General features: G+C 40.8%; 1 protein-coding gene and 1 long non-coding RNA gene across 6 annotated transcripts in view; one reads left to right on the plus strand and one right to left on the minus strand.

The window, feature by feature from the left end:
• Positions 1-14,955, minus strand: part of HECW1 (HECT, C2 and WW domain containing E3 ubiquitin protein ligase 1) — a 270,080-nt gene that overhangs the window by 26,399 nt on the left and 228,726 nt on the right. For all 5 annotated transcript variants that reach the window (XM_074843134.1, XM_074843125.1, XM_074843101.1 and 2 more), the window contains one exon: positions 12,819-12,971. In XM_074843134.1, the coding sequence (XP_074699235.1) occupies positions 12,819-12,971 (153 nt within the window). The remainder of the gene's footprint in view (positions 1-12,818; positions 12,972-14,955) is intronic.
• LOC141931254 (uncharacterized) lies at positions 796-12,924 on the plus strand. The gene is made up of 3 exons (XR_012625531.1): positions 796-951; positions 3,627-3,867; positions 12,827-12,924. It is a non-coding gene; the product is annotated as an uncharacterized LOC141931254 (long non-coding RNA).

Below are 14,955 nucleotides of genomic sequence, written 5' to 3' on the forward strand. Positions count from 1 at the left end.
TTTTTGTGTGCAGTGAAGTTCAAAGAATGTGTATTTTGCAAAAAAGCTGACCAGATGGTTCCAGCAACTCTGCCTGGCCTCGTACACCATGAATTTTAAGCAAAACTGGCAGCGTGTCAGGCATATGCACCAGAGGTGTGTGGATATGCTAGTAGCACGTATCCTCATGTTGGTTCAGTGCCGGATATGACCAACGTGTCCTGTAATAAGCTACATCCACCGAGCAATAACCTAGCAGTAGATCAGATCATCTTTACAAAACCTTGGCAGCGGATCAAATCCACGCCTCTATCAGCCGTCATTAACAAATGCCTTTCTTTAGTTTGGTGTGCATATTTAACCCCTACTCACATAAATGACAGAACATTTGAACAGACTAATGTGATGACATGAAGCGATCTATTGTCAGAAAGTTTAGCCATGCAGGCTGGGATAGCTAGCGCTGTTCTCTTTATCCAACTTGCATCTGCAAACTTTGCAGACCGCCTCTTTGCCACCGTGTCATTTGGTGGTGTGGCAAATTTGCTCTGCGTATCTGCAGGCTCAGGGGTTGACGCTGTGGCATTCCAGCACGATGCCTCTTCAGTTCAGGAATCTGATGAGCTCATGTGTCATTAATATGAAAGGAATGGCTCTTACACAGGCCAGGAGACAAAGTCCACAAAGTCTCACCACATTAAAGAAAAAAGGTAAAGTAATTCCTAAATTAGTCCTGGAGGAGAATTCCAACATAAGGAGTAATAAGATTATTGTTGGCTCATTTTCTTTTCTTATATCCATCTCTAATATGAAGAATTCTCAGAGAGACAAAGATACAATGTTGGGTCACCTATACATGGCATCGTCCAGTGTTGTGCTGAGGACTTACTCTACCTCTGCTGATATGTAACCACACTGGCATCCCACCTGAGAACTTACTCTGGATCCCCACACACTTCTTCTGAAGGAATGGTAATGACCCACCCGACCAAGTTTTCTTTTTAACCTCCTTTGAGTTATGTTCTAAATACTGAAATGCATCTTATCTCATATATGGTCAAAATTCATACTAGGTTTTCAGGCATTTACTGAGTTTTTAAGGGGGATCTCCATACTTCCTCACTATGAAACCATAGAAAATTCTGTCAGGTAAGCTTCATTTTCAGACCATTTTCCAAATTAAAACTGAAAGGAAACATTTAGGAGTGCTGACATGGAGCAACTGTTTGTGCAGATTTCCAGCCTGGAAACTGATGGATGTTAAATAGTTATAGTCTCCAGGGATTTATCCCTGCAGCCCCTGTAAATGTTATTGGGACTTAATAGAGGATACATTCTACTCGGAGCCAAGGCATTTTGTTCAGGCATCAAAAGATGAAGGAGCGTATTCCATGAGTCCCTCTTTGATAATACTGTCTGCTTACTATTCCTATAAAACTTACAAGACTTAATTATATTTTAAAGGAAATTTGTAACACTCATTTAAGAAAGCACTAGCCTTTCTTAAGTAGCCCCACTTGTAAAGTGTATGGAAAGTGGAACAGTCCAGCCGGCCTGCTTGCAGATTGTCATAAAATACAAAAAGGGTGTTTGGAGAGGTGTGAAATATATGTGCATCACCCAAGGAAAAAAAGAGATGAAGACTGATTTTAAGAGAGAAAAGCAACCAGCTACAAATAAACTTCCATTAGGCTTCAAATCCTGAACTGGCAATTCTCTTCAGGTGAAGATCTACAGGAGTGAGCCTTCTCTTGCCAGCCTTCCTGTAGATATTTTTACTTTTGCTGGGCACCTGTGTTTCACATGATGAATGTGTTTATGTGAGTCAACCTTTCAGTTTATTGTTAAATTGTGCATAAATTTGCTGTTGCAAAAGGCCATTGCAATACTGACACTCCATTAAGTGCTCGCCCTACTTTTATTTTCTGGATCTATCTGCAAATGGAACACAACATTTCTGTTTCTCAGTACTAAAGAGTAACCACATGAAAAAGAGCTATTGCTTACACATGATGGAAATGTGAACTATCCATGTCCTTCTAAATCTCTAGAGCTTATGTACCCTGAATTAGCAACTAAACCTCAAACCATTCCTGGAGCTTAATTTACCAGTAACTGAAAAACAATGAGATAATGCAAACCTTATTGCTTCTTTATTTAACCTAATCAAATCCTTCAAGTCTTTTCCTTGTCTCTAACCTAGCTATGTTGCACGTTCACTCAAAATGTCTTTCCATCTTCCCTATATCCTGGCTATACCCACCACAAAAGAACTGTCAGGAAAGGTTAAAAGCCTGATTATGTCACAGAGAAAAAAGCATGATTTTATCGGGAAAGCTGCAGGCCGTTCTGCTTTATTCAGAAAAATGAGGAGCAAAGATAATGTAGATAAGGGAAATTCACAGCATCCCCTCAGGTTTCTCTTCAGCACAATCTATCAAACATCTACTTTCAGGAGGACTCCTTAGTGTAAGCACACAGTGGCTCCAGGTAAACCCTCACACAGAGGAACAATTACAGCTGCAATTTGCACAGCACCACATCCAAGTTAATAAGCCCCACGCCGAGGTGGCTGCACTGGCTCCTTGCACATCAGCTGAACCGTGTCAGAATAGTTATTACCACAGGTACAGAACCGAGCAAATCCGGCTCCAGGACTTCCAGGAGTCATCTCAGGCACAACAGCCTCGGCATCATGGGTTGTCTGAGCACCAGAGACTCCAGGCATAGGAAGTGGAGAATTGATTTCCAGTTCTGTCTTTAAGCTAGTAAGGAGATTTATACAGTAGATGGTCTCCCTATAACAAGAAATCTGTGCTAAGTGTCATTTTGCCAATAACAAAGAAGTCCCATGAATGTAGGAGAGGAGGAGTGTGGCCAAGTACTGGCGTGGCTGTCTCTGCTTACAACTGTCAACCTCATGGACCATAACATACAATCGTCCTCCTCTGGGAGAACCCCTGGCAAAATACGGCAGCACAAACATGACTAACCTTCATCAGAAACCAGCCTGCTTGTAGGGTTTAGCTTCGATTGCTGGTACAATGGATAAAACACACTGGCCTGTAAGACTGTTGGCAAAATCTCCTCTAATTCTGCCCAGTAACTACAGAGGAGATGCAGACTGAGGTAAGAACTATTGGCTAGAAGACTACAAACCTCTAAATTTTGTGATTCCCAGATCCTAGACTGTATTTTTGACTGGCAGATCTCAAAGCAGCTAATAGAAGAGATCAGTGCCAATATTTCATTTGACAAATGAGAAAACTTAAGTACTGAAGTAAAATGACTTATCTAATGTTATCCAGAAAACAAGTGGTAGAGACAGCAATGGAATCATAGTTCTCTGAGTCCCAGCTCCATTTCAGTTGTTTAGCCTATTTGACATTTTTTACTATCTTACCTTCTATAAAATGATACATAATTCTGTGAATCAGCTCTAGCTTATGATCAGCTCCTTACGGATCAACTCAGTCTGATGCACGTGGGTTGCTTTTCTAAGCCAGCAAAAGAGCATTTTTATCAAGAGAGTTTGATTTCTCAGTTAAAACTTTTGGAAAAACTTGGGGGGCGGGGAGGGGGGAGGCACTGTAAACCTATGAAGTGGTGAAGGTTTATACATCACATGATTTATGTTTGCTTTCCAGAGCTTTGCCATTTGTTGAAACAAACTGGTCAAGCTACAGGGGAAAATCCACAGATTTAGTCATCTGCCAGACAAGAGGGCCATAAAAGCACAAGCCAAATGACTGCACATTTTCCTTCAATGGCTAACTACGAACACTGAGGCCACAATAACTGACTTATTCTCCGTCAAAGGAGGCACATCCTTTCCAGCCTGTCTGGGGTATTTAAGCACGAGAGAGACTGCTCATCATAAACTCACTGGTAAGCACCCAGGAATGCTTACACCATGTGATGAAGCACGACACAGATATCCTTGAGCTAACTGCAAACTGGCTGGCTGCAGTGCAGAGGCCAGAAGCCCTACATGGGTTCGCACCGGTCCAGAAGCCGTACACGGGTCTGCACTGTGCTGCAATTCAGTAACAATCCCTGCCTCTGGGGACGAGGTTCTTCAAGTGAGTAAGCTCTGACATCTGTATGCTAAAATTCAGACATGCTATTAATGGCTTGACAGTCTATTTTAGCTCTTGTTTTGCAAACCATTGAACACCTCCAACTTTTATTAATACCACTGTAAGCTGACAGCTCTGGTCCTCTCCTGGGAACATGTAGAATGCTGCAGACCTGGACGTTTGTGTTGCTGTTCTGAAGTCTGAGAAAAGTCTTGACTTTGCCTTTACAAATCTTTTCAATACAATTAAGTAATTCCAGTTTCTAGTCTGTCTTTTCCAGAATGCAAGTCAAAAGTCACAATGTAAAAAGCTTCCTTCAATCAGACATAAGATACTGAATTTGCAGTTCTGTATTTCTGTTATTAAATACATATTTTACCATAGAGGGTGCACAGGTCAGGATTTTTCTCATCCTCCATAATTTTATTGAAATTTTGAAAAATATTCCTGTCCCAAGTTGGGACAAACTGACAAACTTGACATTGCCTTTCTCCCTTTAAATACATTCAGATCAGATAAATTTAAATCTTTAATCTTCCTTTTTTTCCTGCATTTTAATGTAACACTAAGGTAACATACTGAAATGAAGAATAATTTTCAATGGACAAATGAAAATTTCTACTTTCAAAATATCCCAGGGAGAGACCTACACAAAGAGGTCTTTTTCTACTTTTCTACTTTCTACTTAAAAATACCCCAAGTGAATTTGAGTGACTTACTGAAAACAATTCTGCTCTGCAAGCAGTCTTTCTTTTGATGTATGAATTGTGTTTACTAATAAAAAATGTTAGCTTGGGAATTTCTGCACCTGCTCTAGTTGACTTTTCTTTACCTTACCAAAGTCTGAATAAAATATACTGAGAAATAAGGAGGGGCAAAGATGACTGAGCCATACTTCATAGTGACAGCTCAGCCTTGCCATTCCAGTGTGTCTGGAACACACGATATGAGGACATTCATCACTCCCTGGGAGTTTTTCGCCACTACAAATAAACACACAATCACTGCCCACCCTGATGCTTCCCCGCAGGCCCACATGCTCAGAGACAGTGTGGATTTTACCCTTTTCTCCTCTACCACATGCAAGGTGGAGTCACTATAGAGATTTTCATGCGAAGACTCCCATCTCTGGGCAAATTTAATCCACAATGTTGCAAAAGACTAAATGGCCTTAAGCAAGGGAAAAAACCATAAAGATGACTTTTGTGAAAACACAACAAAACAGAACACCCGCCTTTCCCTCAAACCAAACTAATTATGGAAGCAGTGCTCGACACTATGAGATTCAGAGAAGGGAAAAGGAGAGAGACTGTGAGAGATATCTCTTCTTTCAACCCGTGTGACATTGCCATTCAGATCCTCAAAAGAACTTGAAAAAAATTCTCCAGTAAGAGACAGAAAGTCAAGAATAAGGTAAATGTAAAGCAGAAACTTTTTTTAAAAAATGGTTGCTGTAGAAGCTCAGTTGGGGAGAATTTTTTTTTCTCCTTCAGTTTGGTTTGCCTTTAATCTTCCAATTCCTCCTGACCCTTAATAAATAATTAACCAGCTGTTGAGGCAGGCTCTATGTGATATAGTCATACATCAAACTTAATAGGAAAATCAAAGTTTACCTAAGTACAGAAGGCATTGAGGGAGATCACAGAAGGCATTTCAGTAACATACCCTTGTCACATAGTGAAAAGGTCTTGTAAAATTCCTTCAGCTGCATATTTATTTTGGTATCATTCTTGTCCAGAAGATTTACAATAGTGCTTGAAAATTTCTTATGGAAACATAATTTATTTAAAATAAGATATTGCTAGTAATTAAAATTTATAGTGTAATGTAACATTAAGTGCTTTGGTTTTCTATGGTGCCTTTCATGTGAGGATTTCAAAGCAGTTCAGAGCATTAGTGTACATCAGATGGATTTCAAGTTGATTACATACTAGGAAATCTCTTCAGATGGAAACTGAGGCAGAGGCAATCATCTAATTTAAAAAACAACTGGATGTTGCTGGATGCCCCACTCTGGGGTGCTATATCTGGTCTGATTTTTAAGAGGACAATTTTTCAGCATGTAGCATAAACAGGACCCTTCAAGATGGCTGCAAAATTGGTCTTCCAAATTCATTCCTCCCCCAAATGTAGACCCCCACAACTGGCCCATCTGAGCCCAAAACCAAACTTGGTGTTTCTGACTCCCTTAATAAAACAGGTATTGAGCCATATGTAGGTTGCCTGCCACAACAGTTGAAAAATTAGCGAGATAAATGAGTAATTCAGGCTGCATATTCCCCAGAGCTACTTTCAGTCAGTGGAGAGGAGTAATGGCTGTTTGCAGACCTCCTGCTTAGATGCTGTGACTACATTTCTCCACTGTTTCTATAAAGAGCCACGGAATGTGCCTAAATCCATCCTATGAGCTGGTCAGCATCTGAATACAACCCATTAGGTCATGAGGCAATTTGTCACTTTCTTTAAAAACACTTTAAATGAAATAAGTCATTCTCCGTGTAGCAGGCTTAATGGAGCTTTGTTTCCTATAGATCTGTCTCTGATGGCCCTACATTACCACACTGCTATAGCTCCAGTTCCTCCTACACATCTCTGCTAGCACTTCCCACACTTTGGAGTATCTCCAGTTTCTCCCTTCTGCCTTCCCTGAGCTTTCACAGCTCTCCCTCACCTCCTCAAGCTACTGAACAAGACGATATAGCTGATCTGCAGCCTGCACCTGTGATGGACCTGCCAGCTTGCTCGTGCTAACCGGCCAGTTGAGGGGCCAAACAGAACAGGTAACTGTTGAGCTCACCAGCCCGCCATCACTGAGGCACTCTTCTGCAGGTCTATCCTTTATCCAGCCACAAGTTTCGCAAAGCTTTTAGGAAATTAGTATCTTTGAGATGTTTATCTTCCTGTCAAATAGGTCTCAAACTGATTAGAAAACTGTCTGATGGATGGGCAGAGCAATTGCACAAGGCACAACTCCTAGGGAAATGGGGTTAAGAAAACCAACCAAGCTCTCTAAGGAGAAAGGACAGCTGAGGTTGCAACATTCTTGGTTCTTCTTGGGTTTATTAAAACAAAAAATGGGAAAAACAACACCCTGCATTCTTTGGCATGCTTGAGATGGATAGTGATGGCTATGTGGTTTCTCGTTTACACGAAATAAATAAAAGGGAAGGTCAGAGTTTGGCCGGGGGTATACCCACACAGCACTGCGCAGGCAAAGGGAGCTTGCTCTACCCATGTGCCAAGCTTGCCAGAGCACGTAAAAGCAATCAAGGCAGTGCCAAGCCTGAAGTAATCAGCCCTGATGGGAGGCAGCATATATTTTCTCAGCTCAGTGTTGCAGTAACCACGTCAGTTGGCTTGGAGCACAGGGAAAGCAAGTTCGTGTCTGTATGGAGAGTGGGTGCAACAGGCTTGCATCTGCCTGCAGAATATGATGTAGAAATACATGTAAGTTTTCTGTCTGACTCCGTTCAGCAGCACGGACTCGAATATGAGGGGTATTGGAGGGCAGAAAGAAAGGTTAACTATGGGAACTGAATGAAGAAACTCCTGCCCCAAAGCAGTTCTAAATGAGCATTAAGTTAACGGAGCTCGTTAGGACATTGCAGCCAGGAATCAAATGTACAGCTTCTGGGGACCTGGGCCGCTGGGCCTGTCTATATCATCTCTGTGGTCTTCAGCAGGGTTCTGCACAAAAACGTTTTGCTCACGAGCCTTCAATTTTCTAATAAGGTTCTGTTAAATAAATGTATTAAATTTCATTTAAAGAAAAACAAACAAACAAAACACAACAGGACTTTTCTGAGATGGATACAGATTGCTAAGTATGATTAGCAAGCTGTAATACCTCTAAGATAACTGTGACACTGGGGTACTGCTCTCTGGCTGCATAAATGTCACAGCAAGGTCCGCAAATGTCTAATTGTTAAAAAAAACATGTGGTCATTAATTTGCTATGAAAACACAGAAAAAGATGTTTCAAGTTAGCATCCCTCAGATCTCCAAATGAATGTCTGTGAATGATTTTATCTGTCTAGGCCATCTGGTCTTCCATGCAGAGACTGGGCTTTTCACATTTCTGGCTGTGGTTCTGCATTTACAAACATGCAATGAACGAAAAATTCAAAAGTAGATGATGTGAAATGGATTGGTGGAGCGAGTCAGATAAAAGGCCAGGCAAGTGATCCGGGGACAAAAAGTCTAGCGCAGATGACCAAATGAGTACGAAGGTAGGTGCGTTACATTATCTTACTGGATTACTCCTGGGGGCAGGACTGTTGTGGAGGAAGACTCTGGCCCACTCAAAAGATGTGAAAAAGAGACTGGATTTCCACCTGACATCAGATTGCAAACACAATGTTTTGTGAACTGAAGAGACAGCGGTACGTTTGTTGTCACTGTCAGATGAAGTACTCACAATAGGGAGGGAAAGTTCACGAGAAAACACTGAGAATTGCTTTATTCTAAGAAGTAGAACTTCTTATGTGATATTACGATGACAGCCAAATCGTAACAGCTGAAACTGGTAGCCACATGGAACAGTACAGAGGCAATACTCTTCAGGTTTGGTGGAAGTGATACAGAAGTCATCACAGAAACAAACTTTCAGTTTACCATTTTGTTTAGCTAGAGCTGAGTAGGGAAATACTGTGGAAAATGATAGACAAAACAAAGACCCGAGGAAAACCACAGTGTATCACAGCATGATTAGACAAATCATTTTGTTACAATACAGAGTGAATGAGATGCAGTGAAAAGATGCCAGCAACTTTCTAGACCTCTTGAAAATGCACCGTGAAGAAGACAGGGAGAATAACCAGTGACCCACATGAAGATTTGAGACGACATACTCTGGAACTAGATATTTTGTTCCCAGAATTTAGAAATACATTTCCTCCATCTATTATACATCAGGATTTTTTTTTTCTCTCAGGGTTGATTTACCCATCCAACCTTTTATTATTTACTTATTTTTGGTGAAAAGGAGAACTACAATATTCAATGAAACCTTGGTCATTCAAATCAGAGACAGAAACCTTGTTCACCTCATTGAGAGCATCTTTGTACAGCCTCTAATATTGGGCATCCCGGACCCCAGTGCTTCAATGCTGCAGGGAACTGAAAGTCAGGTCTAAAAATCTTTCAAAGGACTGTTAGCAAGGAGGGAAGTGAGAAGCTAATGTGGCAAGCTATTGGGAGCCATTTATTATTATGTGAGAACTCAGCATTATGGAGCTGTACTGAATATTACACCTCTAACTTTGCGTGAGGTTGTGACAGAAAGATTTAATATTCCCCACTACTCTTTCTCCCAACATACTGAGAAAAACTTCAGGAGGATTCTTCAGTGACTCACCCTATTTCAGGTGCCCAAAACACCTGACCAAAAGCAAAACCAAGAATAGTATTTCACTGAAATAATATATAGTAGCTGCCACCACATTTTGCCCACTTATTTGGAGAAGGGCATGTAACAGTATTTTAGAAGATGTTTTCAAATATCCAGGCAAAGAGCTAGACATGTCACCTAGATCAGATAGAATGGCTCATTACTGGCACAGATTAGAAGCAGCTCTTCTGGCTATGAGCTTCAGGTACATCCTGTAGCATGCAGATAAAAATGTGTATCATCAAATTCTTGGGTCTGGAGAGATATAACTGTGTCCGTTCAGATACAGGGGGATTTAAAATAATTTTTTTAACTTTGAAAATGTGTGATATCTTATATTTTGTGTGTTCAGCATGCACATATGTTAACTGAAGGAAAAAGTCCTATTCAATGGAAGCTTGCAGGAAAGGTGTTAAATCTCAGTTTCTCCATAAATGAGAAATATTTTCCAGTCATTATGTCTCTTTCTTAACTTGGCATACATACAACTACTCTGCGCTTTGATGTGCTCATTTTGGACTCTGAATGCTGTTTGTACAAAGAGCAAGGCATGAAATAAGCCATTAACAGGGGCAGAACTGTAACTTCTAGGCCAGGGGAAAAAGAGCAGTCTATTTCTCAATTCTGCCAATATGAACACAACTTCACATCTTTGTATTTTGTTGTATTTATCTCAAACTCACCACTGTTCACTTAAGGAGGAGAAAACGTAAAATAATTTTGAGGGAATTTTTTTGCTAGCCCTGTCTGGATAGGTCTTGCAGAATTACTATACGGAAAAATATGTCAAGGGTAGATTCCACAAGCCCCACAGCACCAAAAGGCATACAGTTCAAGAAATCTGCAAATCTAAACCAATTGTGGTTGTGTGGTTTTCACGACTGACATGAAACTTCAAGCTTTGAAAAGACTATGAATATTAATTATCTGTGACCCTGGGCCTCTCAAAACTGATTCATCCATCTATGTTAACTGATGTCTCATAACAGATTTGGGAACAGGAAAATAATTTTTATTTCTTGCATGTTAAAGGGAGGAGGCTCTGTTGGAATCATATCAACAAGTAAATCTGAGAAACAGAAGTTTTAGCACTGACTTTGATGAGAACAAAGTTGGAGAAAGACTGAGAACTTCAGAAAACCCCATTCTCCTCATGAATAAATAATGACAAGCAAGTTAGTACAGTGCCCTCAGAGAAGTTAGCCTATAAAGCCTTTATGGGAGAAATATGCTCTTTTGAGTTTTAGAAAGCTTGGTCCAAATCCTATCTTAGCTGGCTGCACAGACTTCTGAATACAGTACTCTATGGTTACATATGAATAGCTGAAATCAGTCAACAAAGACAGCATGAAACATTTAGAATGCCCAGATATCGACAGGCCAATCATGAAATCTATCAGGCTAATTATAAACTGCTGGTCTCAGCCAGTTATTTCCATAACTGGTTGAAAAAGTCTTTCCAAGCACTTACTGGATTGCTTTTCTTTCCCTTGGGTTCTGCAATCTTGCCCTATTTACACCACTTTATGTACAAACCTCTTCGTTCATAGCTTTAATTTCCTTCTGCAGGCCAAGGGACTTAATTTCTCTTTCCTAAAAAAAGAACACCAAAAATGCCCAAAGCCCAAATAACATTCCGTATACAAGAAGCCTGTATAGATACGTGTAGTTGGAGAAATATTATCCTAAGTGTCTAACTGCTACCAATTTCTGAGTTAAATGCTAACTGCTATAGAAAATCATATTAAGTGTCCTTCTACTGTTCTATATACCCGGGATACCTTTAAAGATCTGCCTCTTCCATGCTGAAATCTCTCAGTGAACAGAAGAACAAAATGAGCCGATCAAAGTATATACTTTTTGCAGCAGAATTTATCACTTAAGAAGACTGCAGCTGAACTCTTCACAACAACAGTATTTATAACGGGTAAGAGTCAGGGCCTATTTCAAATACTGCTGAGGTAACATGGCAACACCATTTCTGGAGAAGGAGGCCTGCATTCAGTTTGCTCACAGTGTGGGCAGAATGATCTTGGGTTTGCACCTGCCTAAGTGGTCCTGTGTCCTGAAATCAAAATGCATCTTCACAAATACAGCATCCTAAATCAAAAGCTTATCCATGCTGCCTGTTAAGCAGAACAAAGGACAGACTGTATTTCTTCTTGAAAACTGGGAAGCCACTGCATAACGTCTAATGAACAGGATTGCAGTGGGAGATGGACAAGCTCTGAGAACTAAGCCACTCTCTTCCAGCTAATGTCAGTAGAAAAACACTCTAATGAAACATCATTGTTAGCATAATGCTCCACTGCTGGAAGTGATAATACAAAAAAACCAATTCAGAGACCATGCTAGTCACAGCAACATCCTTTTTTTTTTTTTTTTCCACTGCAACCTTAATAGAGGTGATGGTACAACTGTTTAGCTGTTCTTGATCTCCTGCCCACTGGAAGGCAAAGCAAAGGAGGATCTGTTTACAAGAATAGAGGGGCATTTACTATTTGCAATTTAAAAGGGACATGAACTGCCTTCCATTTTAAAAAAGGATCTCCGAGAGGAGCCAGTGAGATTGGTTAGACAAAGAAAAACATCACAGGAACAAACCCATGTGGCAGTATTTCTTTGACACAATAAAATCCCACAAGGGATCAAATGACGGCCAGGACTTGCAGCCCATGCTTCACTGAACCACATCTGAAACTATCAAAGGAAAAACAACTCTCAAAGACAGACAGATCTGGAGGCAGATAGAAAAACAAGGAGATCACAATATGCATTCAGAATTTTTGATACAGAAACAAGATCAGCAATTTGTCTGTTTGCACACATACTTGGTAAGGTGAAGTACCTGCTCACCCTACTGGCCTTGCCACACACAAGCAGGGACATTCTGTCAGGGAAGAAAAGGGAAATCGCTTTCACTGGCTTTTTTTAAGGCCTGTAGTAGGTACAGAGCAGCAACGTGGCTCTTAGAGAACCCTGTGTAGCTTCCAAGCACAATGCTGCTTGATATAGACAAAGACTACACTTGCTATTCTTAGAAAGAGACCAAGGAGAGGAGGCCTGGATTAAGCAGAGGACCTCTCCCTGTCCTTTTCACATTCACGCAGAAGTACAAAAACACCAAGTCCCAAGTAATGCGAGCAGGACATTTTAATACTAGTACCTCATCACAACTCCTTTTTCAGAGCCTACTGTTGTATTTACACATACTCCCTCTCTTCCTTCTCCCAACCCACTTCCCACTTCTTCCCAGCAGAAGCAATGATATTTGTATGTAGTCTAGCCTAAACTGGCTGCTTTTGTGTTTTGCATTTCCATTTCTGTATTGCTCTAAAAGGATTGTTCAATTCTACATAAAATGTTCTTACCATTCCAGGTGATTTTCAACAAAGGCAGACATGGGGCTGATCTGTACAGTGTAAGTGTCGTTGGCTGAATATTCAAACAGCCCGTAATAAGGATTGAAGAGCTCCTGAGACAGAAGGAAGAAGAATTCTCGGGAGGGGCCACTGTAGTCCAGCCTGGAAAGGAAAAGGTAAAAAAAAGATAAAACGAGGCTCATTCCCATTTGAGTGACTTGCCTACACTGGCTGCTGTCTAACACCTACCCCTGTGCAGTCGAATGTTTCTAACATGGTGTATCTCTCCTCTCAAAACTTGATTCTGAGCCCTGAACAAGTCACAGTTCTGAAACTTCACCAGCATCTAGGTTGATTTGGGAGGAATCATAACTTGGACACATCCCTTCAGTAGTTTCTTTTCCTTTGTTCCAAAAGTAAATTGGAGGTACAAAGCTCAGCCTTGCCTTAGCTGGCTGGCTAGCAAATGGCTAGCTTTTTAGTGAGCGGGTTTGAACTGCCTATGAACACCTGGGTTCACAGACCAGACAGCCCAGACTAAAATAGAAATTGCTCTTACTCCTACACTGAGATGTAACCAACGATACAACCTAGCCCCAGGGATGCTTTCTTAGCTATAGGTATAACCCAAAGGTCAATGCTGAACAAGACCAAGTCCCAACAGAACCGAATCTCTCAAGATAGAATGGTGATTCCTCAGTTGTTCCATCCAAGCTCCTCTACTTTTCCAATACTTTCAAATACATGTGGTACACCTTCAGATGTGCTTTGTTGTTGCATGGTTTTGCTCTGTAGAGAGTCACCTTTTTTCCTTTTTTTTTTTTTTTTAAACTCAACTTTTAAATCAAGCTGTTTCCAATTATCTCAATTTGAAAAAAAAAACAACCCAAAAGTGTTTCATGAATGCATTAAATCCAACTGTGATGGATTTATTAAAAACAGATCATCCCCTAATAATGGTAGGTAGGTTTTTCAATCTAAAATAAATCTACATGTAGCAACATGAAGAAATGATTTGTAGTCATATATCACGTGTGCCAAAAGATTTTCTGAGGTGGGCACTATTCCTTCTACTTAACAAATGTGAAGTAAGTGAAAAACTCTGCAACTGGATCAGAATGCTGTGTATTTTGTTTGAAGTTATGCAAGCATAACCACAAGGGGCTGAACGATTGGTTTGTGCAACTAGAAAGATGATAAAGGGCAGGCTGGCCCATCCTCCTCTGTTTTACTTCTGGAGATTCAGTACTTTTCTCTTTGAGCAGCTTCAGCTCTAGGATCCTGTGGTGAGACCAAAGCCACAACAGCAAAAGGGGATGGTAATAGGTCCAGATGAACCACTAGTGCTAACCACGTAACAGATCTGGTTCAATGGATGTTAAAATACTGGGCTAAGCCTGATGGTGGCTGGAGTAAAGAACTACAAACAACACCTGTCTATGTTCAAAAACCCCCAAGGAGAGACTAGGTATTGCCTTTCTGGGCAACACATTAACTCATCATAAAGCCTTCATAGTTCATTTTCAATGTCATTTTAGCTTTGAAACACGTGGGAAGCTGTGCCCATACACCATCCTGTGGCCATACAGCATCAACTCTTCTTTTCAGTAGGGAATCGGTATCTTGGAGTCCCTCCAGCAGAACCTATATTAGCATTAAACAGCAGAAACCCTGGGGGAATGTATCTTCAGATGTAAATGAATCAGTGAAGAATGAATGAATTTGCAAATCAAATTGGCTTCTAATTTCTCCTGAGGATACCGTGCCACACACAGTAGAAGTTATTAAAGATGTGGGGAAAACAACGTGACTTTGGCAAGTGTTAGCATACTGGGATGCTATTCCAAAAATACAAACTGAGGTATGCTGCATGTTTATGCTTTACTTGCAGGCCAGGGGCAAAACCCGCTGTGAAAGACAACCTCTGTTAAATAATACTGAATCCATGGAGTATAAAAAGTAAGAGTTAAGAAAACCCCTGATAGTGAGGTCACTGAGTGACTGTCTTTGGTGACTTCTGGTTTTGTCTGGATTGAACATGTCCCCAGACAAACTCGGCTCAGCAGAAGCTCTTCCCTTGTGTTGGGTTTGTGTGTGTGGTTTTGGTAGTGGGGGAGGGGGCTACAGAGTGAGAAGCTTCTAGAAG

This window comes from Strix aluco, chromosome 1, assembly GCF_031877795.1.
Source record: "Strix aluco isolate bStrAlu1 chromosome 1, bStrAlu1.hap1, whole genome shotgun sequence".
NCBI lineage: Eukaryota > Metazoa > Chordata > Aves > Strigiformes > Strigidae > Strix > Strix aluco.